Source organism: Mesoplodon bidens, assembly GCF_964165515.1.
Source record: "Mesoplodon bidens genome assembly, chromosome: 3".
Lineage (NCBI taxonomy): Eukaryota > Metazoa > Chordata > Mammalia > Artiodactyla > Ziphiidae > Mesoplodon > Mesoplodon bidens.
Window position 1 is genome coordinate 144,297,828 of NC_138178.1, and position 27,722 is coordinate 144,325,549.

At 42.1% G+C, this 27,722-nt stretch overlaps 1 protein-coding gene across 2 annotated transcripts; it reads right to left on the reverse strand.

Annotated features, from left to right (window-relative positions):
* Nucleotides 1-2,344: 2,344 nt before the first annotated feature.
* On the reverse strand, nucleotides 2,345-26,483 carry RDH11 (retinol dehydrogenase 11). 2 transcript variants are annotated; one of them, XM_081230288.1, is made up of 8 exons: nucleotides 26,313-26,375; nucleotides 23,987-24,086; nucleotides 23,269-23,387; nucleotides 21,831-21,986; nucleotides 20,554-20,658; nucleotides 19,539-19,748; nucleotides 15,782-15,971; nucleotides 2,345-3,145 (listed from the first exon to the last, which is right to left on the reverse strand). In XM_081230288.1, exons 3-8 carry the CDS (start codon nucleotides 23,381-23,383, stop codon nucleotides 3,043-3,045), a joined length of 879 nt encoding a protein of 292 aa, XP_081086414.1. In that variant the 5' UTR covers nucleotides 23,384-23,387; nucleotides 23,987-24,086; nucleotides 26,313-26,375; the 3' UTR covers nucleotides 2,345-3,042. The 2 variants fall into 2 exon arrangements, with proteins under 2 accessions (XP_081086414.1, XP_081086413.1); XM_081230287.1 differs by lacking the exon at nucleotides 23,987-24,086 and having other exon boundaries at nucleotides 26,313-26,483.
* Between the last annotated feature and the right edge of the window lie 1,239 nt (nucleotides 26,484-27,722).

The following is a 27,722-nucleotide window of genomic DNA, read 5'->3' on the forward strand; positions in this document are numbered from 1 at the left end:
GAAGTCAAGCATTGCTGGGGGCGGTAGTTCTGACGTCGCTGCGGCCGTCAGCGTGACGCTGACGCGCAATGGTTTGGTATCAGTAGGCTCCTGGTTGTTATCTTTTCAGTCATTGCACTGTTTGGCCACCCTGACTTCCTCAGTTCACATTCGGACTGTTAGCTTTCAGTTCTTGGAAGATAGCTGGGCCAGGTTCCTTCCTGCGCTCGAGCTTAAAGCACTTTTACTGGGGAGTCAAGTGACCAGAGTCACATTCTTTCAGAAGTGGTCCCCGGGCAGTGTGACCCCTAAAATATACGCTCAGCCTCTAGCGGCTGGGCACGCCGTGCAGTCGTTCACTCAGCAGGTGTTTCAATTTAAGCGTGGCCTTTGTGCCTGGATCTGGGCATGTGTTGAATAAAAGATTCACTCTGACCTTGGGTAATTTATGTATTATTTATATATGTAATATATGTGTGTATACATATGTATATATGTAATTTATATGTGTATTATTTATATGTAGTGAGCAAGGTGGACCTGGCTTCATCAGGTCTCTTTCTCACTAAGTGTAATGTGTTAACAATTACGAAGTATTTTCCTGCACTCCGTGGGTTTTCATGGTTTAGTGAACGAAAACTCCTATTTTCACTGATGGTGTGCCTATGGAGCCCGTTCTGAAATGTGTGCTTGGCAGCCCAATACTTAAGACTGCCCACACGTATTAAAAGACATATGACTGTTCAGAGGGAAATGATTTGGTGATTTATATCTCCTGGACCCTTATTAGACTGAGTTCAAAGACCATTGATTCAACAAACTTTTGTTGAGCTGCTAATATTCATTGAGCATAGAGAGAGAGAGAAAAGTCAGGTTGTTAGTGGCAGTGTACTGTAGGTCCCATAGCATTGTGTTACAGAAGGGACAAGTACAAAAAGGAGAGGTAACAAATAGCCTGGGATGGAAAACGTGATCTTTGAATAGCATCATAAAAGATTAGTAGAAAATGGGTGAATGAATAATCAAATTATCACACAACCCAAGTTAATGGCGTTTGAATTGAGACTGTACTGTGGCTGACTCTGGGACAAATTATCCTCATGAACAAGAAATGATTGCATAACCATAGTAATGAAAAGTGTTTTCTTCTTTTGACTCTAATTAAGCTTTCATTTAATTGTTTTCTTCTGTTGACTCAAATTAAATGTTTAATTCTTACAGTTTTTATTCTGGTAAATAAAAACATGATAAATAATCAAATTTTTTATTTGTCATTGACAGTTAATATAAATTAAGTAAAATATTAACTCAGTTCTGCACTATTATCAAAAGTTTTCCAATTTTTCCATAAAATGACCATGTCTAAATATATAGCCTAATGGTCAAAACGAGTTCAACAAAAGATTATTTACAAATATGAGAAGACTGTGGTCCTATAACTCTTTTCTCCACCAAAGTGAACATGTAAATTGTTAGTCCAAGAAAATCACAAACTCTATTAGAAGAATGTACTCCAAACAAGTGATGGAACAGTACCAATTTCTCAGCCTTCCCTTGGCAGCATTACTTTTGATAAACATTCTCCAAATAAATTGTAGAATTCTAGCAAATACAGTAGACATTTTAATCTTGTCAAGATAATGTAAAGAAATGCCCTGAAAGATATTTAAATTGACTATAATTACCAATATCAGTCCTTAAGATAATTTTGCTGAATAAATAATTGGGGGGTTTTTGTTTGTTTGTTGTTTTGTTTTTGTTTGTCTGGTTTTTTTTTTCCTACCACATAGGTTGATTGGTGCTTAACATAGTGCCTTTCCCGTCTTACTTGAACTCAGGTGGTCACCCTCAATTCTTCTATTGCTGGATATTACTAACATATTTAGCTGTTGTGTGAGTGTGTGTGTGTTTTTTTTTTAAAACCCTTTTCTAGTCCCTTCAGTGCCTTTGCATGCATTATCTTCCAGGATTCTTCTCTTTTTTGGACTTCTTCCTTGCCACCCATATGCTTCTTGGTGGGTAGTTATCAGCATATACAGAGTTCATTTTCCATTGTATCAAAGACTGAATGACACAGGTCTGCTCCGTCTCTGATTATTTACCTGCACGGGGGTCCAGTTTAATACTGTTCCTTTGTGACTATTTTGAATACTCCCAGCTGCATAAATACACAAGAACACACACAAAGATATACTCAGGGACAATCACTAAATAGCCTTTCCCTTCTGGTTTTCTAAGAGAAACCAAGGCACAAAAAGGAGCCCTCCATGGATCTAGGGTCAGTAACTGAAGTCAGGTGGCCTACCTTCTCAAGCTGCTTCTTTCACTACCCTCTTGCTGATTTGAGAAACAGCAGGAAAATGAATGACAGTTTAAATTTGATTTTTATTTTTGCCTTCCCCCAAATTTCTGCCATCCTGTAAACTCCACCCACTTCTTAGAAAAGGAAGCTCTTTTGTGGTCTAGGCATGTGAAAGTGTTTTAGCAGCAGTGGCTTTAGGTTGTCAGAGATAAAGCCATGCCACAATCCAGATTCAGTGAAGTTTCCTGAAAGAATCCAGATGTTGGTGCCATGATGGTTTTCTTAAGAGGTGAGGGACAAACCCTGCTCTTGAGCCAAGCCACTGTGACTCCTGGAGTTTAGCTAAGGCTAAAAGATGGCCCCCTTGAAGGTTGTTTGGTTGGGAGGAACTACATTGTGGACAAAGAGAATAGAAACGAATCCAAAGTGCCAGAAACTAACCCCTGCCATAGCTTAGGTTCTCCTAGGTAGTAGGCTTCAGAAGGAAAATATGAGCTTGGAGGTCATATGAAGGTCTACTTATCCTATATTATCTCTAGTAACTCTGGCAGTAACAGGAGCAAAATTAATCTGGACAAATGCAAGGAGTTAGATGAGTCTGGCAGTGTACACTGGGCTTTTATCAGACATCAAGCAGGCAAGGCTGGAAGGTTTGCTTTCTTTGTGCTCAAGGTTTTGGCCATCCTGAAGGAGAATCATTTTGGCAGGGAGTACTTAGTAGTCTACTGCAGGCTTCTCTTGGTTCCAGCTGCCGTCACCTGTCAACCCACAGGGATGCCCAGCAGGTCACAGCTGACATCCCACAGCCGCCTTGCTACTGTCTCATTACGAGCCTGCGCAGAGACCCATGCCACATGGCAGTCACTGGAAAGGAAACAGAGAGGCTTAGAACACAGGGTCAAGAATGCAGTCTGCTCTCTGCCTGGGATAAGGAACACAACAGAAAAACGACATGTGCTCTGGGTGCTTCACAGGACCAGTGTTTGCCCTATCTCTGCATCCTCCAATGTTTACCTCAGAGAAAATGTAATTACCATTTTGGAGCTCACTAGACCACACCGGATCAGAATGCTTTGCTTGATATATAATGTGTATCAATTAGTCTTTATATTCCCCTTTGTGTGTGTGTATATATATATATATAGATAGATAGATAGATATTTAACTGTAATATCAGTGCCTCTCTGACTCCTGTGTATGTCCATCTTATTCAAACATGTCTCTAAGTCCACTCTATAGGACCTTGTACACTGTCATGTAGCTGAGATACTGCTATTTACATTGGTCATAGATGCTTGGAGTGGTTAAAAAAAAAACACCTTCTTTCTGATCTACCTGCAGTTATAACTATTTTTAAACTCAAAGAACAAGTAAAGTCAGCTTCATAACCAACAAAAGAAGTAAGAGATAGCAGAAAAGAAATGGTAATAACAAGGTCCCAGGTGTTTCATATACCTTCTCTTCATTGTTGTAACTACAATTGTTTTAAGTCCCCATTAAATGCAGGAGGGGTGTCCCAACTTTTCACCACCCAGAAAAGTTTCTCAAGGATAATTCTTTTACTCATTTTTGTATTCTCTGCATCTAGTACACAGCAGGGATTCAATGAAGGGTTATTTTCTTTTTTAATGATTGAGTAAAAGGCTTACGATCTTTGACGTCATGTGAGAAACAATTTTTAAAACTATACGGTTTCAAGAAAACTGCTTCCTGGACCATCTAAGCAAACTCTGAAGGTAAAAAGGAGAGTTGATAAGTCTGAAACAACCATGTGAAGCAAACTCCTAACACTATGTCCATTAAAACCGTGTTACTCAAACTCTGGGCTGTGGACAAACAGCAGGAGCACTCTCTGAGAACTTGCTAGAAATGCCAACTCTCAGGCCCCACCCCAGACCTGCTGAATCAGAATCTCTAGGATTGAGGCCTAGGAATCTGTTTTCAACCAGTTCTCCAGAAGGTTCTTAAATACATGAAAGGTTGAAAAAAAAATACTTAAAGATGACTTTGCATTTAAAAAACAAGCCTTATAAGTGTAGTACTTCTGTTTAAGGGAACTCACCAATACCACCAGCAAAACCTGCCATTTCTGAGTGAAAAGACTATCACTGATGACCAAGAGGGTCTGATTGACTCTCTGGAAATGACTTGGCCTCTGTAGGCCTCTACAGCCTCCAATGCACTAAGCCTTAAATTCTTTATAAGTTTATGGTGAACAGCAAATGATACAAAGGACATGAAAATGCCCTGTAAGCTAAGACATGCTGTAAAAATTATTCAAATACAAAATTCAACTATTACGTACAATAAGAAGTACTGAAGTATGGTTATGACATCAGCATGGTCATGATGCTGATATTTCCAGTGGGACTTTGGTAAGTATTAATCAGTATAGGTAAAAGATTGACCAATTTCAAAACTTACTGTAAAGCTGTTGTAATCAAGATAGTGTTATACTGGCATAGGGATACACATGTAAATGAATAGAATAGAATTAAAAGTGCAGAAGTAAACCCTCACATTTACAGTCAATTGATTTTTGGTAATACTACTGTTATAGACTGATGCATGTCCCCCCAAATCCATAGGTTGAAGCTCTAACCCCCATGTGACTATAATGAAGATAGGGTCTTTAAGGAGGTAATTAAGGTTAAATGAGGTCATAAGGGTGAGGCCTTAATCCAATAGAACTAGTGTCCTTATTAAGAAGAGAAGGAGACACCAAGAATATATGCACACAGAGGAAAGGCCATGTGAGGACATAGCAAGAAGGTAACCATCTGCAATGCAGAAGAGGGGCCTCACCAGAGACTAGCCCTGCCAACATCTTGATCTTGAACTTCCAGCCTCCAGAACTGTGATAAAATAAATTAATGTCATTTAAGCCATCTAGTTTGTGGTATTCTGTTATGGTAGCCCAAGATGGACTAATACAGCTATCATGACAATTCAGCAAAGAGAAAATAATCTTTTCAACAAATGGTTCTGGGACAATTGGATATCCAAATGCAAAAGAATGAAGTTGGAACCCTACCTCATACCATATACAAAAATTAACAAAAATGGATCATAGGGAATTCCCTGGCATTCCAGTGGTTAGGATTCTGCTCTCACAGCCAGGGGCCCAGGTTTGATCCCTGGTCGGGGAACTAAGATCCCACATGCTGTGTGGCATGGCCAAAAAAAAAAAAAAAAAAAGGAGAGAGGGCAGACAGCAGAAGGAAGAAGAACTATAATTCTGCAGCCTGTGGAAGAAAAACCACATTCACAGAAAGATAGGCAGAGGGCTATGTACCAGATGAAGGAACAAGATAAAACCCCAGAAAAACAACTAAATGAAGTGGAGACAGGCAACTTTCCAGAAAAAGAATTCAGAATAAGGATAGTGAAGATGACCCAGGACCTCAGAAAAAGAATGGAGGCAGGGCTTCCCTGGTGGCACGGTGGTTAAGAATCCGCCTGCCAATCCAGGGGACATGGGTTCGAGCCCTGGTCCGGGAAGATCCCACATGCCACGGAGCAACTAAGTCCAGGCAGCACAACTACGGAGGCTGCACTCTAGAGCCCAGAAGCCGCAACTACTGTAGCCTGCGTGCCTAGAGCCCATGCTCCACAACAAGAGAAGCCACCACAAGGAGAAGCCTGTGCACCTCAATGAAGAGTAGCCCCGCTCACCACAACTAGAGAAAGTCCACACGAAGCAACCAAGACCCAACAGAGACAAAAATAAAATAAATTTTAAAAAAAAGAAGGGAGGCAAAGATCAAGAAGATGCAAGAAATGTTTAACAAAGACCTAGAAGAATTAAAGAACAAACACCTAGAAGAATTAAAGAACAAACAAACAGAGATGAACAATATAATAACTGAAATGAAAAATACACTAGAAAGAATCAATAGCAGAATAACTGAGGCAGAAGAACAGATAAGTGACCTGGAAGACAGAATGGTGGAATTCACTGCTGCAGAACAGAATAAAGAAAAAAAAATGAAAAGAAATGAAGGCAGCCTAAGAGGCTTCTGGGACAACATTAAACACAACAACATTTGCATTATAGGGGTCCCAGAAGGAGAAAAGAGAGAGAAAAGAACCAAGAAAATATTTGAAGAGAGTATAGTCAAAAATTTCCCTAACATGGGAAAGGAAATAGCCACCCAAGTCCAGGAAGCGCAGAGAGCCCCAGGCAGGATAAACCCAAGGAGAAACATGCTGAGACATACAGTAATCAAACTGACAAAAATTAAAGCCAAAGAAAAATTATTGAAAGCAACAAGGGAACAACAACAAATAACATACAAAGGAACTCCCATAAGGTTAACAGCTGATTTCTCAGCAGAAACTCTACAAGCCAGAAGGGAGTGGCACGATATATTTAAAGTGATGAAAGGGAAGAAACTGCGACCAAGATTACTCTACCCAGCAAGGATCTCATTCAGATTCAATGGAGAAATCAAAAGCTTTACAGACAAGCAAAAGCTAAGAGAATTCAGCACCACCAAACCTGCTCTACAATAAATGCTAAAGGGACTACTCTAAGTGGGAAACACAAGAAGAAAAGGACCTACAAAAACAAACCCAAAACAATTAAGAAAATGGTAATAGGGGGCTTCCCTGGTGGTGCAGTGGTTGAGAGTCCGCCTGCTAATGCAGGGGACACGGGTTCGCGCCCCGGTCCGGGAAGATCCCACATGCCGCGGAGCGGCTGGGCCCGTGAGCCATGGCCGTTGAGCCTGTGCGTCTGGAGCCTGTGCTCCACAAAGGGAGAGGCCACAACAGTGAGAGGCCCACATACCGCAAAAACAAAAAATAAAAAAAAATAAAAAAAAGGAAAAAAAAAGAAAATGGTAATAGGAACATACATATTGATAATAACCTTAAACGTGAATGGAGTAAATGCTTCAACTGAAAGACACAGGCTTGCGGAATGGATACAAAAACAAGACCCATATATATGCTGTCTAGAAGAGACCCACTTCAAACCTAGGGCCACATACAGACTGAAAGTGAGGGGATGGAAAAAGATATTCCATGCAAATGGAAATCAAAGGAAAGATGGAGTAGCAATACTCATATCAGATAAAACAGACTTTAAAATAAAGAATGTTACAAGAGACAAGGAAGGACACTAGATAATGATCAAGGGATCAATCCAAGAAGAAGATATAACAATTATAAATATATATGCACCCAACATAGAAGCACCTCAATACATAAGGCAACTACTAACAGCTATAAAAGAGGAAATCGACAGTAACACAATAATAGTGGGGGACTTTAACACTTCACTTATACCAATGGACAGATCATCCACGCAGAAAATTAACAAAGAAACACAAGCTTTTTTTTTTTTTTTTTCCGGCCTCTCACTGTTGTGGCCTCTCCCGTTGCGGAGCACAGGCTCCAGACACACAGGCTCAGCGGCCATGGCTCACGGGCCTAGCCGCTCCACGGCATGTGGGATCTTCCCGGACCGGGGCACGAACCCGTGTCCCCTGCATCGGCAGGTGGACTCTCAACCACTGCGCCACCAGGGAAGCCCAAGAAACACAAGCTTTAAATGGCACAGTAGACCAGATAGATTTCATTGATATTTACAGGACATTCCATCCGAAAACAGCAGATCACACTTTCTTCTCAAGCGCACACAGAACATTCTCCAGGATAGATCACATCTTGGGTCACAAATCAAGCCTCGGTAACTTTAAGAAAACTGAAATCATATCAAGCATCTTTTCTGACCACAACGCTATGAGATTAGAAATCAATTAGAGGGAAAAAAAAGTAAAAAACACAAACACATGGAGGCTAAACAATACGTTACTAAATAATCAAGAGATCACTGAAGAAATCAGAGGAAACCAATAAATACCTAGAGACAAATGACAATGAAAACACAATGATCCAAAACCTATGGGATGCAGCAAAAGCAGTTCTAAGAGGGAAGTTTATAAGTAATACAACCCTACCTCAAGAAACAAGAAAAATCTCAAGTAAATATTCTAACCTTACACCTAAAGGAACTAGAGAAAGAAGAACAAACAAAACCCGAAGTTAGTAGAAGGAAAGAAATCATAAAGATCAGAGCAGAGATAAATGAAATAGAAACAAAGAAAACAATAGCAAAGATCAATAAAACTAAAAGCTGGTTCTTTGAGAAGATAAACAAAATTGATAAACCTTTAGCCAGACTCATCAAGAAAAAGAGGGAGAGGACTCAAATCAATAAAATTAGAAATGAAAAAGGAGAAGTTACAACAGACACCACAGAAATACAAAGCATCCTAAGAGACTACTACAAGCAACTCTATGCCAATAAAATGGACAACCTGTAAGAAATGGACAAATTTTTAGAAAGGTATAACCTTCCAAGACTGAACCAGAAAGAAACAGAAAATATGAACAGACCAATCTCAAGTAATGAATTTGAAACTGTGATTAAAAATCTTCCAACAAACAAAAGTCCAGGACCAGATGGCTTCACAGGTGAATTCTACCAGACATTTAGAGAAGAGCTAACACCCATCCTTCTCAAGCTCTTCCAAAAAACTTGCAGAGGAAGGAACACTCCCAAACTCATTCTATGAGGCCACCATCACGCTGATACCAAAACCAGACAAAGATACTACAAAAAAAGAAAATTACAGACCAATATCACTAATGAATATAGATGCAAAACTTCTCAACAAAATACTAGCAAACAGAATCCAACAACACATTAAAAGGATCATACACCATGATCAAGAGGGATTTATCTCAGAGATGCAAGGATTCTTCAATATACGCAAATAAATCAATGTGATACACCATATTAACAAATTGAAGACTAAAAACCATATGATCATCTCAGTAGATGCAGAAAAATTTCTTGACAAAATTCAGCACCCATTTATGATAAAAACTCTCCAGAAAGTGGCCATAGAGGGAACCTACCTCAACAGAGTAAAGGTCATATATGGCAAACCCACAGCAAACATCATTCTCCATGGTGAAAAACTGAAAGCATTTCCTCTAAGATCAGGAACAAGACAAGGATGTCCACTGTCACCACTCATATTCAACATAGTTATGGAAGTCCTAGCCACAGCAATCAGAGAAGAAAAAGAAATAAAAGGAATACAAATTGGAAAAGAAGAAGTAAAACTGTCACTCTTTGCAGATGACATGATACTATACTTAGACAATCCTAAAGATGCCAGCAGAAAACTACTAGAGCTAATCAATGAATTTGGTAAAGTTGCAGGATACAAAATTAATGCACAGAAATCTCTTGCAGTCCTATACACTAACAACGAAAGATCAGAAAGAGAAATTAAGGAAACAATCCCATTCACCATTGCAACAAAAAGAATAAAATACCTAGGAATAAACCTACCTAAGGAAGTAAAAGACCTGTACTCAGAAAACTATAAGACACTGATGAAAGAAATCAAAGATGACACAAACAGATGGAAAGATATACCCTGTTCTTGGATTGGAAGAACCAATATTGTGAAAATGACTATACTACCCAAAGCAATCTACAGATTCAATGCAATCCCTATCAAATTACCAGTGGCATTTTTTACAAGACAAGAACCAAAAAATCTTAAAATTTGTGTGGAGATACAAAAGACCCCTAATAGCCAAAGCAGTCTTGAGGGAAAAAAATGGAGCTGGAGGAATCAGACTCCCTGACTTCAGACTATACTACAAAGTTACAGTAATGAAGACAGTATGGTACTGGCACAAAAACAGAAATATAGATCAGTGGTATAGTATAGAAAGCCCAGAGATAAACCCACACACCTATGGTCAACTAATCTATGACAAAAGAGGCAAGGGTATACAGTGGAGAAAAGACAGTCTCTTCAATAAGTGGTGCTGGGAAAACTGGACAGCTACATGTAAAAGAATGGAATTAGAACACTCCCCAACACCATACACAAAAATAAACTCAGAATGGGTTAGAGACCTAAATGTAAGACTGGACACTATAAAACTCTTAGAGGAAAACATAGGAAGAACACTCTTTGACATAAATCACGGCAAGATCTTTTTTGATCCACCTACTAGAGTAATGGATATAAAAACAAAAATAAACAAATGGGACCTAATGAAACTTAAAAGCTTTTGCAAAGCAAAGGAAACTACAAACAAGACGAAAAGACAACCCTCAGAATGGGAGAAAATATTTGCAAACAAATCAACGGACAAAGGATTAATCTCCAAAATACATAAACAGCTCATGCAGCTTTTTTTTTTTTTTTTTTTTTTTTGCGGTACGCGGGCCTCTCACTTGTGGCCTCTCCCGTTGCGGAGCACAGGCTCCAGACGCGCAGGCCCAGCGGCCATGGCTCACGGGCCCAGCCGCTCCGCGGCATGTGGGATCCTCCCGGACCGGGGCACGAACCCGCGTCCCCTGAATCGGCAGGCGGACTCTCAACCACTGTGCCACCAGGGAAGCCCTCATGCAGCTTAATATTAAAAAAACAAACCACCCAATCAAAAAATGGGCAGAAGACCTAAATAGACATTTCTCCAAAGAAGACATACAGATGCCCAGAAGCACATGAAAAGCTGCTCGACAGAGACTTCCCTGGTGGTGCAGAGGTTAAGAATCTGCCTGCCAATGCAGGGGACACGCGTTTGAGCCCTGGTCTGGGAAGATCCCACATGCTGTGGAGCAACAAAGCCCATGCGCCACAACTACTGAGCCTGCTCATCTAGAGCCTCTGCTCTGCAACAAGAGAAGCCACTGCAATGAAAAGCCCACAAACCGCAACGAAGAGTAGCCCCGACTCGTCGCAACTAAAGAAAGCCCACGTGCAGCAACGAAGTCCCAACACAGCCAAAAATAAACAATAAATAAATTTTTAAAAAAATAGCTGCTCAACATCACTAATTATTAGAGAAATACAAATCAAAACTACAATGAGGTATCACCCACCTCACACCAGTTAGAATGGGCATGATCAGAAAATCTACAAACAACAAATGCTGGAGGGGGTGTGGAGAAAAGGGAACCCTCTTGCACTGTTGGTGGAAATGTAAATTGATACAGCCACTATGGAGAACAGTACGGAGGTTCCTTAAAAAACTAAAAATAGAATTACCATATGACCCAGCAATCCCACTACTGGGCATATACCCTGAGAAAACCATAATTCAAAAAGACACATGCACCCCAATGTTCATTGCAGCACTATTTACAATAGCCAGGTCATGGAAGCAACCTAAATGCCCATCGACAGATGAATGGGTAAAGAAGATGTGGTACCATACAATGGAATATTAGTCAGCCATAAAAAGGAACAAAATTGAGTCATTTGTTGAGATGTGGATGGATCTAGAGATTGTCATACAGAGTGAAGTAAGTCAGAAAGAGAAAAACAAGTATCATGTACTATCGCAGGTATGTGGAACCTAGAAAAATGGTACAGATGAACTGGTTTGCAGGGCAGAAAAAGAGACACAGATGTAGAGAACAAACGTATGGACATCAAGGGGGGAAAGTGGCGGGGGTGGGGGTGGGGGTGTGATGAATTGGGAGATTGGGATTGACATGTATACTCTGATGTGTATAAAATGGATAACTAATAAGAACTTGCTGTATAACAGGGAGATCAGCTCGGTGCTTTGTGACCACCTAGAGGGGTGGGATAGGGAGAGTGGGAGGGAGGGAGACGCAAGAGGGAGGGGATATGGGGATATATGTGTACGTATAGCTGATTCACTTTGTTATAAAGCAGAAACTAACACACCACTGTAAAGCAATTATACTCCAAAAAGATGTTAAAAAAAAGAACCTGCTGTATAAAAAATAAATAAAATAAAATTCAAAAAGAAAAACAAAAGGATCATAGACCTGAACTTAATGTTAAAACTATAAAACTGTTGGAAGAAAACAGTAATAAATCTTTTTGACCTGGGGCTAGGCAATAGTTTCTTAGATAAGACACCAAAAGCACAAGTGATAAAAGAAAAACTAGCTAAATGAGACTTCATCAAAATTAAAAACTTCTGTTCTTCAAAGGACATCATGAAGAAACTGAAAAGACAAACCAACAGAATGGGAGAAAATATTTGCAAATCATATACCTGATAAAGGACTCATATCTAGATTATATAAAGAACTGTTACAACTAAACAACAAACAGACAGTCCAATTTAAAAATGGGCAAAGGATTTGAATAGACATTTCTCCAACAAAGATATAGAAACGGGCAATAGCACATGAAAAGATGTTCAACATCAGTAGCAGGAAAATGCAAATGAGAACCACAATGAGATATTACTCCGTATATACTCAGATAGCTAATATCAAAGGACAGACAGACAGGGCTTTCCTGGTGGTGCAGTGGTTGAGAGTTCGCCTGCCAATGCAGGGGACATGGGTTCGTGCCCTGGTCCGGGAAGATCCCACATGCCGCAGAGCGGCTGGGCCCGTGAGCCATGGCTGCTGAGCCTGCATGTCCGGAGCCTGTGCTCCGCAACAGGAGAGGCCACAACAGTGAGACGCCCGCATACCGCAAAAAAAAAAAAAAAAAAAAGGACAGACAGACAATAACAAGTGTTAACAAGGATGTGGAGAAATTGGAACCCTCATATACTGCTTGTGGCAATGTAAAATGGTGCAGCCACTTTGGAAAACAGTCTGGTGGTTTCTCAACAGCTAAAGTAGAGTTAAAATATGACCCATATTCCAGTGAGATTCCATTTCTGGGTTTATATCCAAGAGAAATATCCGTACAAAATGTGTACATGGATGTTCATAGCAGCATTATCTTAACAACCCAAAAATGGGAAAAAATCCAAATGCCCATCAACTGATGAATGGATAAATGAAGATGGTGTATCCATAAAATAAGATATTTGGCAATAAAAAGGAATGAAGTATTGATACACCCTCTAGCATGGATGAACCTTTAACATGTAATGCTAAGTGAAAGAAGCCAGTCATAAAAGGCCATATATTATATAATTCCAACTGTATAGGCAAATCTATAAAGACAAAAAGTTGATTAATAGTTTCAGGCAGAAAAGAACAACCAGTGCAAAGGTCCTAAAGCTTCAATCAAGACAGACTTCTATGTTCATGTCTTGCTAGTGGTCTACATGGCTGTGGTTGGATCTTCAAAATGCTTAAAATTAAGAATCCATTGTACTGGAAAGGCTCTTCAAAAGTCAATTCAATAACTATGGATTTGAAGCTGACTCTAAGCCATTCAGTCAAAACCAAGATAAAGGGTTATTTCATTTAAAAAATCTCCAGGGAAGAAGAATCCAGTCACTCTTGGAAAATCATGCCAGTGTACAAAACTAAATAATCTATCTTCTTGCACTTCAGACCTGCATTTCCAACTATCCGCTACACAGTTCTACTCACATATCTTATGGATAACACACTCAACATGTACAGAGCCAGGTTTATTACGTAGTGGGCAATTGTTCCTCTTTGGTTGAACACCCATCCCACATTCTTTTGGCAATAGAAACCTGACTTCTTTCTATGGAATTACCTCTTCCTCTTGGATATAGTTTGAAGAGCCCATTAATCAAATGCCTGCCTGTCCTCCTGCAGCCAAGTGAGTGGGGGTGAGAGGATGGAGGCGATGATCGGGGCAGGAAGGAGACCCAATGCTTCCTCCCTGGAGAGTGGATGGTGAGCAACACAACAGACTGAAGACAGCTGGCGTTCACTCACTCCAGCAGCAGGGTCCTGGGCCAGCTGACTGGCCATTCTGACTGTTCGAAGCCTGACTCTTCAGTCTTCCCTTCGAACCTAGGAGTATCCCCATATTTTAATAAATTCTCTTCTTGCTTATGTTAGCCAGAGTCCATTTCCACTGGTTTGGAATCAAAGAACCCTAAGTTATACACATTATTTACCTACAACTTCTGTCTCAGTTAATGTCACAATTAATCTCCTAATAAGTCAGGCTTGAACCCAGGTCACCAAATCCTCACTTGTTGGTCATCAAGTGGTAAAAGTGGTAAAAATGCTGCCTCTTCAGGGTCTCTCACTTAAACCATTCTCCTCATTCCGGCTGTCATTACCCTACATCAGAAACTCATTCTCTCTCATTTGGGGTACTTCATTCATTCATCAAACGGAGTTACTAAGGATATTTTTCTAAACCACAGACCAGATTGTGGCTCTCTCTACTGAAACAACTTCTGTGGCTCCTCTCTAAGCCTGGCATTATAGACCTTTCATGATCTGACTGTCTACCTTTCATTCCAATCTGAATTTATTTACAGCCCTTTCTCTAAAATTTCAGATTATTTCCACAAATCTTGAAGGTGGAGGTGAAACCGTGTTAAAATTTTGATCTTATGTGATAACTGGAACTTGCTTCAAAATAATATGGAGTGAGAAAAATATGGGAAGGGGTAGTGGATGGGGATGGGGCAGGATTGGCCATGGGTTAAATGGTTGTTGAGGCTGATTATGGGTATATGGGGATTCAACATGCTATTTTGTCTACTCCTGTGTACATTCAAAATTCCCTACAATACAAAGTTTTAAAAGTCTTCACTTATTCAAGAAGGGAGTCCATTGATACTATTTTAGTCCTGAAGGCAAGGGAGAAATATAGATTCAAATTCTTTTTAATGTGAAAAAATAGAACTAGGAGTCCAAAAAGGAACAAAGAAAACTAGATTGACATTAAAAAATGTAGGAAGAAAAGAAACAACCAGAAAGCATAATCATCCATATAAAAGACAGCATGAATAAAATCAAACCTAGCAGTTACCACAAAAAAATGTGAATGGGTCAAATTCCCCCATTAAAAGATAAAACATCAGCATCATTAGCAGCATCATTAACTACCCTCATCCCTAGAGTCAAGAGACAAAAGCCATATTGGACAATGTACCTTTTAAAAAAGGTAAGGTATACATACAGACAATGGAATATTACTCAGCCATAAAAAAGAATGAAATAATGCCATCTGCAGCAACATGGATGGACCTAGATATTATCATACTAGGTGCTAGGTGAAGTAAGTCAGACAGAGAAAGACAAATATCATATGTTATCACTCATAAGTGGAACCTAATTTTTAAAAATAACACAAATGAACTTATTTACAAAATAGAAACAGACTTACAGATATCGAAAACAAACTTATGGTTACCAAAGGTAGAGAGGTAGAGAGGGATAAATCAGGAGCCTGGGATTAATATACACACACTACTATATCTAAGATAGATAACCAACAAGGACCTACTGTATAGCACAGGGAACTCTACTCAATATTCTATGATAACCTATATGAGAAAAGAATATGAAAAAGAATGAATATATGTATATGTATAACTGAATCACTTTGCTGTACAACTGAAACTAACACGACATTGTAAATCAACTATAGTCCAATATAAAATGAAAATTTAAATAAATAAACACCTGCTCCCCCCAAAAAAATAAAGTAAAAGGGTATGGTATACCAGACAAATCCAAATTATTTCCTGTGGGCAATGAAATTCCATCTTCAAAAACAGATACATTCATACCTGAAATGGTTGCCACTTAGAGCTTCAAGACCTTCTGTTAAGGCACAGTACAGGCTGGTCTGGGCTCCCTGCTGAGGGGTCTTGATGAAGAAGGAGAAAAGCCACCAAATCCATCTCATGAGGGATGAGTACCGAACCAATTCAGAGTTGACTGTGCCAGGGTGTACAGAGTACGTTGTAACGCCAGAGCCTGATGCGGGGATGCCATATAGAGAGGGGAAGACAGGTCTTGATGTTTCCAAGTGGCCAAAGACAGCAGAAGACATGAATAAACATTTGCCCCGTGTGGACTCCCTTCCCATGATGCTATCGCAAGCACTCCTCACAGTAATTTATACCTTCATTTCACAGATTACAATTAAGGCTCAGAGAGGTTATTAACTGCTAGGAAGCAGCAGAGCAAGGACCTCTCAGAAGCACTTGACATTGTTAACCACTCTCATCCTAAAGCTGCCTTTTCACTGGCTTCCATGATCTCACACCTCTTCTGGGTTTTTTTAACCTTTCTGGATGCATCCTCTTGTTTCCTGGACCGGGTCATCATCTTCTACCCAAACTTTAAATGTTAAGAGTTCTCATGTCTCACTAAATTCCCTCTCTGTAACTTTATAGCACTCATTTTTATCTATGGTCCAAGTGGCTCCTTTTAACTCTTGGCTGACAATAAAAGGCAGTATAATGTGGTGGTTAAGGGTATGGACTTTGTAGTCAGACTGCCCGGTTTCAAATCCAAGCTTTACCACTCACTAGCTGTGTGACCTTCCTGATGTTGTGACTTAGTTTCCTCAACTGTAAAACAGGGATAATTATAATACCTACACCTCACGGAGCTGTTTTCAGAATTAAATGAGTTCATGTGTTAAAGAGGTTAGAATTCTTTCTGGTGCATGATAAGTGCTAAATGACACTTATGCATGTGCTATTTCAGGTCCCCAATTCTTTTCTAGAAACCCTGAGGTCAGAAATGTTTCCAATTTTTAAAATTTTATTTTATATATATAAAATGTCTATTACCTACTCTCCCTACTACAGGTGAGGTTTTGCTGCCAAATGAGTTTTGGTATCAAGCTTAGGAAAAAACTGAGTTTTCAGGCCTTTGTGGATTTCACAATTACAGAAAAAGGACTGTGGGGCCTCCCTGGTGGCGCAGTGGTTGAGAGTCCGCCTGCCAATGCAGGGGATACGGGTTCGTGCCCCGGTCTGGGAGGATCCCATATGCCGCGGAGCGGCTGGGCCCGTGAGCCATGGCCGCTGGGCCTGCGCATCCGGAGCCTGTGCTCCGCAACGGGAGAGGCCACAACAGTGAGAGGCCCGCATACCACAAAAAGAAAAGAAAAAAAAAAAAAAAAAAAAAAAAAAAGAAAAAGGACTGTGGACCTGTATTATTTTCCACTTGACATCTACTCTAGATGACCCATAGTAATGCAGACTCAGAGGTCCAAGACTGACTTCATATATTTAAGGCCAAACCTGGTTCTTGCAGTGTTCCCTACACTTTCAACCAGGCAGGCACACAGGACCAGTCCTTAAGGATCCACCGCCTCACCATACATCTCCAATCAACAAGCCCTGTGATTTTCACATCCTAAATATCTCTCGGGAGTGTCTATTACCCTCCATCTCCACCACCCTAGTCCAAGCTACCCTCACTTCTTACCTCAACCACAGAAATCACCTGCTGCATCCACTCTTGCCCTCGTTTTAAAAAAGGATTTCATTTTAACGGTTTTCCATTGCTCTTAGAATAAACACTAAAATCCTTACTGTGGCCTCTCTGGATTTCACCTTCACCTACTTTACCAGACTCAGCTCAGACCTCTTGCTTTCTACATTCTAACTATGACTGCCTTTTCTCAGTTTCTCAAGCAGAGACCAGAGCTTTATGCATTCTCTTCCTTCTGCCTGGAATGTTCCTCAGCCCCCTCAGCTGCCTCACCCCACCCACACTGTAACCCATTTAATTTCTTTTTTTTTTTTTGCGGTACGCGGGCCTCTCACTGTTGTGGCCTCTCCCATTGCGGAGCACAGGCTCCGGACGCGCAGGCTCAGCGGCCATGGCTCACGGGCCTAGCCGCTCCGTGGCATGTGAGATCTTCCCGGACCGGGGCACGAACCCGTGTCCCCTGCATCGGCAGGCGGACTCTCAACCACTGCACCACCAGGGAAGCCCTACCCATTTAATTTCTAATCATCCTGCGAGGGCTCAGCTTGCAACTCACTCCCTCAGAAAAGTCCTTCCTGATCCTTCAGACTGAATAAGGTTCTCCCCACCACCCCCCTGCCAATCCATTATAGGTCCTCGTAATTCCCCTTTATAGCATTTATCACAATTATAATTAAATAACAACAACAAAAAGAAAACTGTCTAGACATTGTTTAGGAAATGTAAACTAAAGCACATCTATACCATGAAACACAATGTGGCCAACAAAAGTAATGGGGTAAATCTCTATGTACAACATGGAAAGATCTCTAAGATACTGTGTTGGAATTTCACTTCCTTACATATGATATATACATATGTAAATGCATAAGAAAATCATTGGAATGGTGCACATCAAGTTGTTGACAGTGGTGTCTTGAGGGGGAGAAAAGCAGAAAGGGAAGAGAGGAGAATAACTCTATACCCTTCCCTCTTATTTGAACTTTTTACAATGAGAATTATTCATGCATTACTAGACTGATTTTACATGTGATTTTACATGTGACAGTTGTATAAATACTTGCTAACTATTTCTCTCTCCCATTGGATGTGAACCACTCCACCACTCCACTAATCCAGTGTGTAAAATAGCATGGACACTGAATACGTGGCTGTTGAATGGCTGAATGAATGACTCTTCCGTCATGCCCAGGTTCCTTTCATTGCATCATAGCTATTTCCCACCTAATCCTCATACCTGTCAGGTTTTCTCACTCGTATAGCCTCTGCTTTTATCTGATCCTCACGGCTGGGTCCACCTCTCCACTTCCTGGCCACTCTAGCTCCCTGACCAACCTTTGGATAGTTTCCACCATCCAGTTACCCTGATCCATCCCAAGCTGATAAAGGATGTTATGCCCTGGGCATAGACATAACTCTCCATCTCACAGCTGTCCACGTGGTTTGACGATCCTGTTCCAGCGATGCGGATAATGCGTCTGATACCTTCAGCCTGAATTCTGCCTGCCTTAATCCTAAGCAACTCTAATTGTCCACCCTGGATTTCCTGTTCTATTTATTGGAAATCCATAGTAGACCATTCTAAGGACCTCTGTGTATTTGTGACAGGAGACTCCCCTCCTCAAGCATACAATTCCCTCTTATTTGACTTTGTTGTTAGGGAGACCCCCTCCATAGTCCCAGCACCTGTTTTATCCCAATGGTTGTAGCCAGTGCCAGTTCTGGTCCCTCCCTTCTATCTAGTTTCATTACGAGTCAAAAAACTTGATTTGCTCATGAGGCCTGAATTAGTCATGACAATAACCCGTGAAGCAGTCCCATTTTACATATGAGGAGATAAGCCTTGAAAAGTTAAGCAACTTGCTGCAGATCATGCAGCTAGTAACTGTCAAAGCCCAGCCTTCAGGATTTTCCCGTTACCTCCCAGTCACCTCCAACATTCACTTGTGGGCTGTTTACTAAAACTATGCCCAGGTAGAGCCATGGAAGCAGGTCCTGTCCAGAGGATGGGCTCCGGAAAACAGTTCCTATTCCTGTGGCTTTTAGCTACTTCCCATTGACTCATGTCTCCACACTCATGTCTCCTAAGCTTACCTTTTAGCCTCCGGGCCAGTTCCTGGGTGAAGAGAATGTTGGCTAACTTGCTGTGACAGTAGGCCAGACCTGCATGGTAGAACTTCCCACCCTGCAGGTTATGGAAGTGGATCCTTCCCAGGTGATGTGCTAAGGAAGACACGTTCACTACCCTTGATGGGGCTGATTCCTTCAACTTCTCTAGCAACAGGTGGGTCAGGAGGAAGTGACCTTTGAGAAAAAGTAGAATTAACAGAGTTCAGGGCCAATGTGAGGGTGAAGGGAGTAGTGGTGAGCCGGGCTCAGCTATGGAAGGCAGAGCATTCCAGAATAAGGCTTTTTGCCTCATTAATTCATTATCAACTACAGAATAAGTTCAGTGACGGTTTAGGGAAATAGGAACAGCCAAAGACATGAGACATCTTTCTACGAGGTAGGTCTGGATGATGTGAATATGAATATGAAGTCATGTCTTATTCCAACTTGGAATAACATCACTGTTTAAGGGCAGGCGGCCTCTACTTGATGCTGGCCACAAGGGTCTCTACAAAGAAAGCAACACAGCCCCAATCCAATTAGGTTGTTCAAAAATATGCTAAGGTGGGCTTCCGTGGTGGCGCAGTGGTTGAGGGTCTGCCTGCCAATGCAGGGGACACGGGTTCGTGCCCCGGTCTGGGAGGATCCCACATGCCGCGGAGCGGCTGGGCCCGTGAGCCATGGTCGCTGAGCCTGCGCGTCCAGAGCCTGTGCTCCGCAACGGGAGAGGCCACAGCAGTAAGAGGCCCGCATACCACCAAAAAAAAAAAAAAAAAAAAAATATTCTAAGGTAAATTGAATCTGAAGCACAGATTAAAAAGTGGGAGGAACCTCAAGCGAGCCTGAGCTTTCAGGCAGGACAACACTATTCATTATACACTTATAGTCTATTATGGCCCAAAGGTCCAATCACACCACAAAGAAGGCTCCATATGACCCTAAGTTTTCCAAGGAGAACTTCAGTTTCCCTCTAGCTTTGTGATGAGACACAATTTCTTACCTAAGTGGTTGACTCCCATGTGCATCTCAAAGCCGTCGGCTGTCTTGGAGTAGGGACACATCATCACTCCTGCGTTGTTGATCAAAATGTGGAGATGCTTTTCCTCTGCAGGGAAGAGGGGATGGAGTGTGGAAGTGGCCAGCCACAGCTGTTACATCTTTGAAATCTGCCCCATACCCATGCTTTGAAAATGAGGATGCATGGCTTCAATCTTTCCTCTATTTTCCCCTCATACTTATTTTGTATTGTTTTTTCATTTTAAGACTTTAGTTGAATCATACGTACCCTTAATACAGGGCAAAATTCCACCTGACATTACCAAATGACCTTTCCAATCTTTCCAATTCAGGAGCTATTTACTCAGTGCTTTGGGGAAGTGTTCTGTCTATCTCTCCCAACAGAAAGACTTCCCAAGCTGAATGGGAAACTCCAAAACAAGAGAAAAAGGATACTCTCTATGCCTCCCTGGCGCTCAGATTCAGGTCCACAAAGAAACACTGGTTTCACCCCTTTGTTTCATCTGCCAACTCTCTCTTATGATTTATTTCCTCATATGAGTTGTAATTTCTGACTAAAAGTATATATCAGTGGAAGTTGCTTCCCTTGGGAGGCCTAGATCCCTGGGTTATGAGGGAATAAGCCTACAGAGTGCTCTTGGACTCAATTTTGATGTGATACTACGGGGTTTTACGTTAATTTCTCCGCTCAAGTTTCTTGCACCATTTGGTGGTGTGAATGGATTCCCCCCCACCCCATAAATGATGTCAGCTTGAAGTTCTAATTTCTTGCAGATGACCTTTTATCCATCCATGTTCTAAGAGATGTTAAGCTTCTTTGTCAGGCCCCTGAGCTGGTGACCTGGGTTTTTTTTTAAGCTCCCTGTACCAAGGACCAGATGGCTTTTTGCGAATCCCAACCTTATGTGGAGCCTCAGATACAGACAGCAACCCAGCCCTCAACATCCTGAGGTCTCATCTCCTATCCCTGTACGGATATTTGGACTCCAGACCTTAAAGCCCATTTTGAGTTCTGGTACACGTATGAGATTTCTGGCTTTAGTTCTTATGCACTGTTATGAACCTTTGAATTCACTTTTTGTTTCTGCCTCTTGAGTATTTCCCTTTGTTACTAATGAGTTCAGCTATGAATCATAAGTTTTTGGCTATATTTTGTCTAGCATTTCTATGTGTCAGAGAGGGAGAGGAATCTTTCCCTTTTAGCTAAGTCTGCCATGTTGATTGCAAGACCCACAGCATAGTCTCCAGTCCCACACTTACCTGCTAAGAAGCCCTTAGCAAAGGCTCGAATAGATTTAGTATCAGCCAAGTCCAGTTTCCGCACCAACACCTGTTGGTTCCCTGTCATGACCTGGATCTCTCTGGCCACCAACTCCCCCTTTTGCACATCCCGGCAAGCTAAATATACACGGGCTCCTGTCAACCAACATATAAAAGAGACAAACTGTCGGCTCTGTTTTTGAGTGCGCAACAAAGACCTAATACTAATGTTAAATGTTATTTTCTACTGTTTTTTTAAAAAAGGAATTACCCCTACTTCACACAGAGGTATCTGATGAACAAATCAGGAAAGAAAAATAAATCAATAATATTCATTGTGTCCACTATATGTAGAACATTGTACTAGCGTCAGACCAGCAAATCAGCGGGGCACTTGGAATGTTCTTGAATTCCAAGACTGGGAGGAAATAATGAGAACGGTCATCATTGCAAGGGATAAAATAGCAGTAGCAAGAAGAAGACCTAAATAGACATTTCTCCAGAGAAGATCTACAGATGGCCAATAGGCACATGAAAAGATGTTTAACATCACTAATTATTAGAGAAATGCAAATCAAAACTACAGTGAGATATCATCTAACACCAGTCAGAATGGCCATCATTAAAAGTCTACAAATAACAAATGCTAGAGAGGGTATGGAGAAAAAGGAACGCTCCTATACTGTTGGTGGGAATATAAGTTGGTGCAACCACTATAGAGAACAGTATGGAGGTTCCTCAGAAAACTAAAAATAGAATTACCATATAATCCAGCAATCCACTCCTGGGCATATATCTGGACAAAATTATAATTCAAAAAGATACATGCACCCCTATGTTCATAGCAGCACTATTCACAATAGTCAAGATCTGAAAACAGCCTAAATGTCCACTGACAGATGAATGGATAAAGAAGATGTGGCACATATATAAAATGGAATACTACTCAGCCATAAAAAAGAATGAAATAATGCCATTTGCAGCAACATGGATGCAACCAGAGATTATCACACTAAGTGAAGTAAGTCAGAAAGAGAAAGACAAATACCATATGATATCACTTATACATGGAATCTAAAATATGACACAGATGAACCTATCTACAAAACAGAAACAGCCTCACAGACATAGAGAACAAACTTGTGGTTGCCAAGATGGGGGTGGTGGGGGATGGATGGACTGGGAGTTAGGGATTGGCAGATGCAAGCTATTACATATAGAATGGATGGACAACAAGGTCCTACTGTATAGCACAGGGAGCTATATTCAATATCCTATGATAAACCACAATGGAAAAGAATATATTAATAAAAGAATGTATATATATGTATAACTGAATCACTTTGCTGTACAGCAGAAATTAACATTGTGAATCAACTATACTTCAATTAAAAAAAAACAACAGTGGCAGGAGGGAATTAGAAGCAGATGAATTTGCCTCTTTGAGCTAGCTCTTTGGCTGTCTCCTTCCCGATGCCTGTGTTGGCTCCAGTGACCACAGCGACCTTCCCAGGAAGCTGGATGGTTGATGTACACACCCCGCTGGACAGCATTTTCCTGCAGACAGAGGAGAGCTCATCAGTTCTTCATTTTCTTTGTCTCAGCCAGAGATTCCTGCAATATCCCCGCGTCTACAGGTCCCAAGGCTGAGGGCTGTTTTGGTTCCTTCTACTGCTGTCTTTTTATAGATTAAAGGAAGGTTGGAGGAAAGAAAGCAAAATTTTCTGCTCTTAAGATTTTCTTGCTCTGGCTTCCCTGGTGGCACAGTGGTTAAGAATCTGCCTGCCAATGCAGGGGACACGGGTTTGAGCCCTGGTCCAGAAAGATCCCACATGCCACGGAGCAACTAAGCCCGTGCACCACAACTGCTGAGCCTGCGCTCTAGAGCCTGTGAGCCACAACTACTGAGCCCGCGTGCCACAACTACTGAAGCCCGCGGGGCTAGAGCCCATGCTCCGCAACAAGAGAAGTCACCGCAATGAGAAGCCCGCACACCGCAACTAGAGAAAGCCCGTGTGCAGCAACGAAGACCCAACGCAGCCAAAAATATAAATAAATAAATAAGTAAATAAATTTATTTTTTAAAAAAAGATTTTCTTGTTCAAATGTTTCTGCTCTTGCTTGAGGACAGAAGTGATTCTATTATAAGGGCAAACCTTAGCACTGTTCCCTGCAGTTACAAGAACTGATGAATATCTGTTTAGCCAGGATCCTGGTGGAGCTCTTTCTTAGGCTTAGGAAATCACAAGACTCAGCCTAGAAAAAGAAAGAACTGGTTCACTGATGTTAATCTGTCCATAACAGTCACTTTATGGCCTTAATAAAACAGCTTACCCAACACAGAGTTAAAATTATGAAAACTTGTCAACCTGGACAAAACGAACAGAAACACACACACACATTTAAAAATAAGACAAAGAGGGGGCTTCCCTGGTGGCACAGTGGTTGAGAGTCCGCCTGCCGATGCAGGGGACACGGGTTCGTGCCCCGGTCCGGGAGGGTCCCGCATGCCGTGGAGCGGCTGGGCCCGTGAGCGATGGCCGCTGAGCCTGCACGTCCGGAGCCTGTGCTCCGCAACGGGAGAGGCCACAACAGTGAGAGGCTTGCGTACCACAAAAAAAATAAAAAATAAAAAAATAAGACAAAGAGGAACTTCCCTGGTGGCACAGTGGTTAAGAATCCATCTGCCGATGCAGGGGACACGGGTTCGAGCCCTGGTCTGGGAAGATCCCTAACGCCGCGGAGCAACTAAGCCCGTGCGCCACAACTACTGAGCCCATGTGCCACAACTACTGAAGCCTGCGTGCCTAGAGCCCGTGCTCCACAACAAGAGAAGCCACCGCAGTGAGAAGCCTGTACTCAGCAACGAAGAGTAGCCCCTGCTTGCCGCAACTAGAGGAAGCTTGCACACAGCAACGAAGACTCAACGCAGCCAAAAATAAATAAATACATTTAGAAAAAATAAATAAATAAGACAAAGAATAATGTAAGTAAGTACAAAGGGGAGCTGAGATTCAAGTCCTGGTTTCACTAATTTGAGTCCTTCCTTCATCCTGCTTCTCCAAAAAAATGAATGCACAAACAGGTATTAGTAGGCCTCGAATTGTTCTTTTCTCTGCAAATCTTGGAGGCTCAATTTAAAACAATTTGTTGACTGGGAGATGCATTTTCGGTCCCTGAAGACACTACCAGGAGAATCATTTTATTGTGTCTTTTTGGAATTATAATGAAATATAAAGTATAATCAACCTTTTTCATTGAACTTAGAATTGCAAAGTACACACTTCTAGCCACTCAAGTTCCTGCTTAGAACAAACAGGCCATGAAGGAAGCAAACTAACTCAAGGTGACCACCAACGGATATCTTCCTGCTCAGAACAAGCCTCCCTGCTCAGTTTCCCACATTCCTTCAGCTTTAGCTCCAGGAGCCACAACATATCAGGGCCTCTACCCAGTTCTTCCTTCTGCTTAACCAGCAGGAAGAGAAGAGACAATCAACTATGAAAGTCCAGCTCTGGTCGAGCCCCCATGACCTAGCTAGGTGGTCTGGAACATCACCCTTGGAGTGTAACCTTCCTTAGAAAAATCTTGCTGAGGTATGAGCACTATTTTCAGTTCAGGTTCAACTCTTCAGTGAGATTCTATGTGGATAAGAGGATGTCGTGGCGGAAAGAGATAAGAAGGAGCGTTTCGGCCCAGTACCAACACCCATGTGTGCCTAGAGGTGGAAAGACTGCGTGTGCAGAGGGGAGGAAAAATACAACTGGAGGAGGGGCTCGAGGGAAGTGGGGAGAAAGGGTAGAAGGGGTGAATGTGGTAAGAAACGGCAGAGGGTGATCTAGCGCGCCTTCCAGTTCCACTCAGACAGTGACCGCGTCCCCTTTCCCCCGCCCATCCAATCCCCACCGAGGGAAGGAATGTGTGTCTTCAGTCACTGGTCCACCGTCACTACTGGTGATTTACTCAGCACCAATCAGCAGTGTGCAACTCGCTGCTGATTCTCCGGGGCACTCAGCCAGCCATTGGCTGATGTGTCACCTGGTCAAGAGACCACGACCCTCAACCTCTCCTCCCCACCCCCAAACCCCAGAGCAGGGCTCGGACCACCTCCCACCCCCAACTCCTGCTGCGAAGGCAGGAGAATGTGATGAAACCCTTTCAATTCTCTCCTTTACTACATCTGTCCAGAGAAAAAGCAAATCTAACAGCAACAAGAGAGCAAGCAATGGAGCTGCAGATGTCACGAGTCGCACTGAGGAAACAAAGCAGGGTGCTCCGGACTGCAGCCCCTTCCCACGGCCTGGGGTCTCCTGGTGTCGCCCTCCTCACCCAGGGCAGCTGGACCTCCTCCGACCAACCGAACTCCCCTACTTGGAGCCCCGCGGGGAGTCTCCCTTTCCTCCTTTTGAAGAACAGAGCTTCGATGGGGATGAATGTTTCCCCCGAAGACTTCTCAAGAGAAGGCAATACATTTGCACAGACCTGATTTGGGGTGCAGCGATGTACAGGAGAAAGGGGAGGAGGAGTAGCAGGAGTAGGAGCAGGACCCCAATCATCTCGCGGGGAGGCAGGTGCGGCTGCCGGAGGTGAGCGAGATGCCCCAGCGGTGCTCGCCGGCTGTGGCCTCTCTTCCAAGACACGCCCTAGTAAAGTGCGACAGCCCGGGGAGTAAAGCCGTCTGGGAAATGTAGTCCAAAGCTTGGCATGTGAGCACGCTGTTCCCAGACGCTGAGAGAAGCTGAATCTTGCACGAGATACGCAACGGGTCCCCAACCAGCTAGTATCTAGGGCCTTTGGGATCATCGAACCAGCTCTCCCATTGTCCTTCTGGCCACCATGAAATCTCCCCAGTCCTCTCTGTGCCGGTGCCTAAGTCCAGACCCTGGTTCAGTTTTCCCCAATTATGGTTAGGCGGTTACCGCATGTTTCTCCGGGAGGTCAATTATTGGCGTCTGGGAAATGTTCTAAGGCTGATTGCACAAAAGAGGAGCGGTTGGAGTCTGACAGTTGGGGGGGAGGGGGGAATCTTTCCTCCTTAGGGATTCCTTCACGCAAAGAAGCAGAAGCAATCGGTCCCTGAAGACACTACCAGGAGAATCATTTTATTGTGTCTTTTTGGAATTATAATGAAATATAAAGTATAATCATAATTTTCCTGGTGTTTGAGTGTGAATTGATGATAGAATATAGTTTTCTTGATGACTTGGGTTAGTTATATTAACTTCCAGGGTAGCACTGGATTTCTCAGATTAGCACAGTTGGTTTTGCCTACTCATGAAAGTATTTAATCCTGTCTTGAATTAAAGCCATGGAAATTCTCTGGGAACAAGCAGCTTCCCTGGTCAGTCACTCCTTTCAGTCTGCCATCTGAGGACTATGTCTCGTTTCCTTGGGGGTGAAGGTGGGGAATGTTTTAAGTCATTATCTGTCTGTGGTCCCTGACTGCACACAGTAATGTATTCTGGTTCTTCTGGATAATTCATTTCCATTTGATTGAAAGACACATATTCCAAGCTCAGTTTGAACCAATATATTTTATAGCAGTTGGAGAGGAGAGGGTTTCCTTCACACAATACAAATTTCTACTGATTTAACATTATATTATCTAAGTCATCAGATTTTGTCACACGCTCATTATTGGGTTACCTAATATTTGAATAGAGTTTTACACCTGTATTAAAAGCCTTTTCCATGTTTTGTTCCTTATTCATTCACACATTTATTTGACGAATGTTTATGGTATTCCTACAATGTACTAGGCACTGTGCTGAGGTCCAGCAAGGAGCCTAGTACAAGGGAGAAATTACCTCTGCAACAAGTGATCACTGTGAATAAATTGTGATGAGGGTTATGAGGGAAAATAGAGAAAGCTTTGGGAGGTCATAGCAGGAG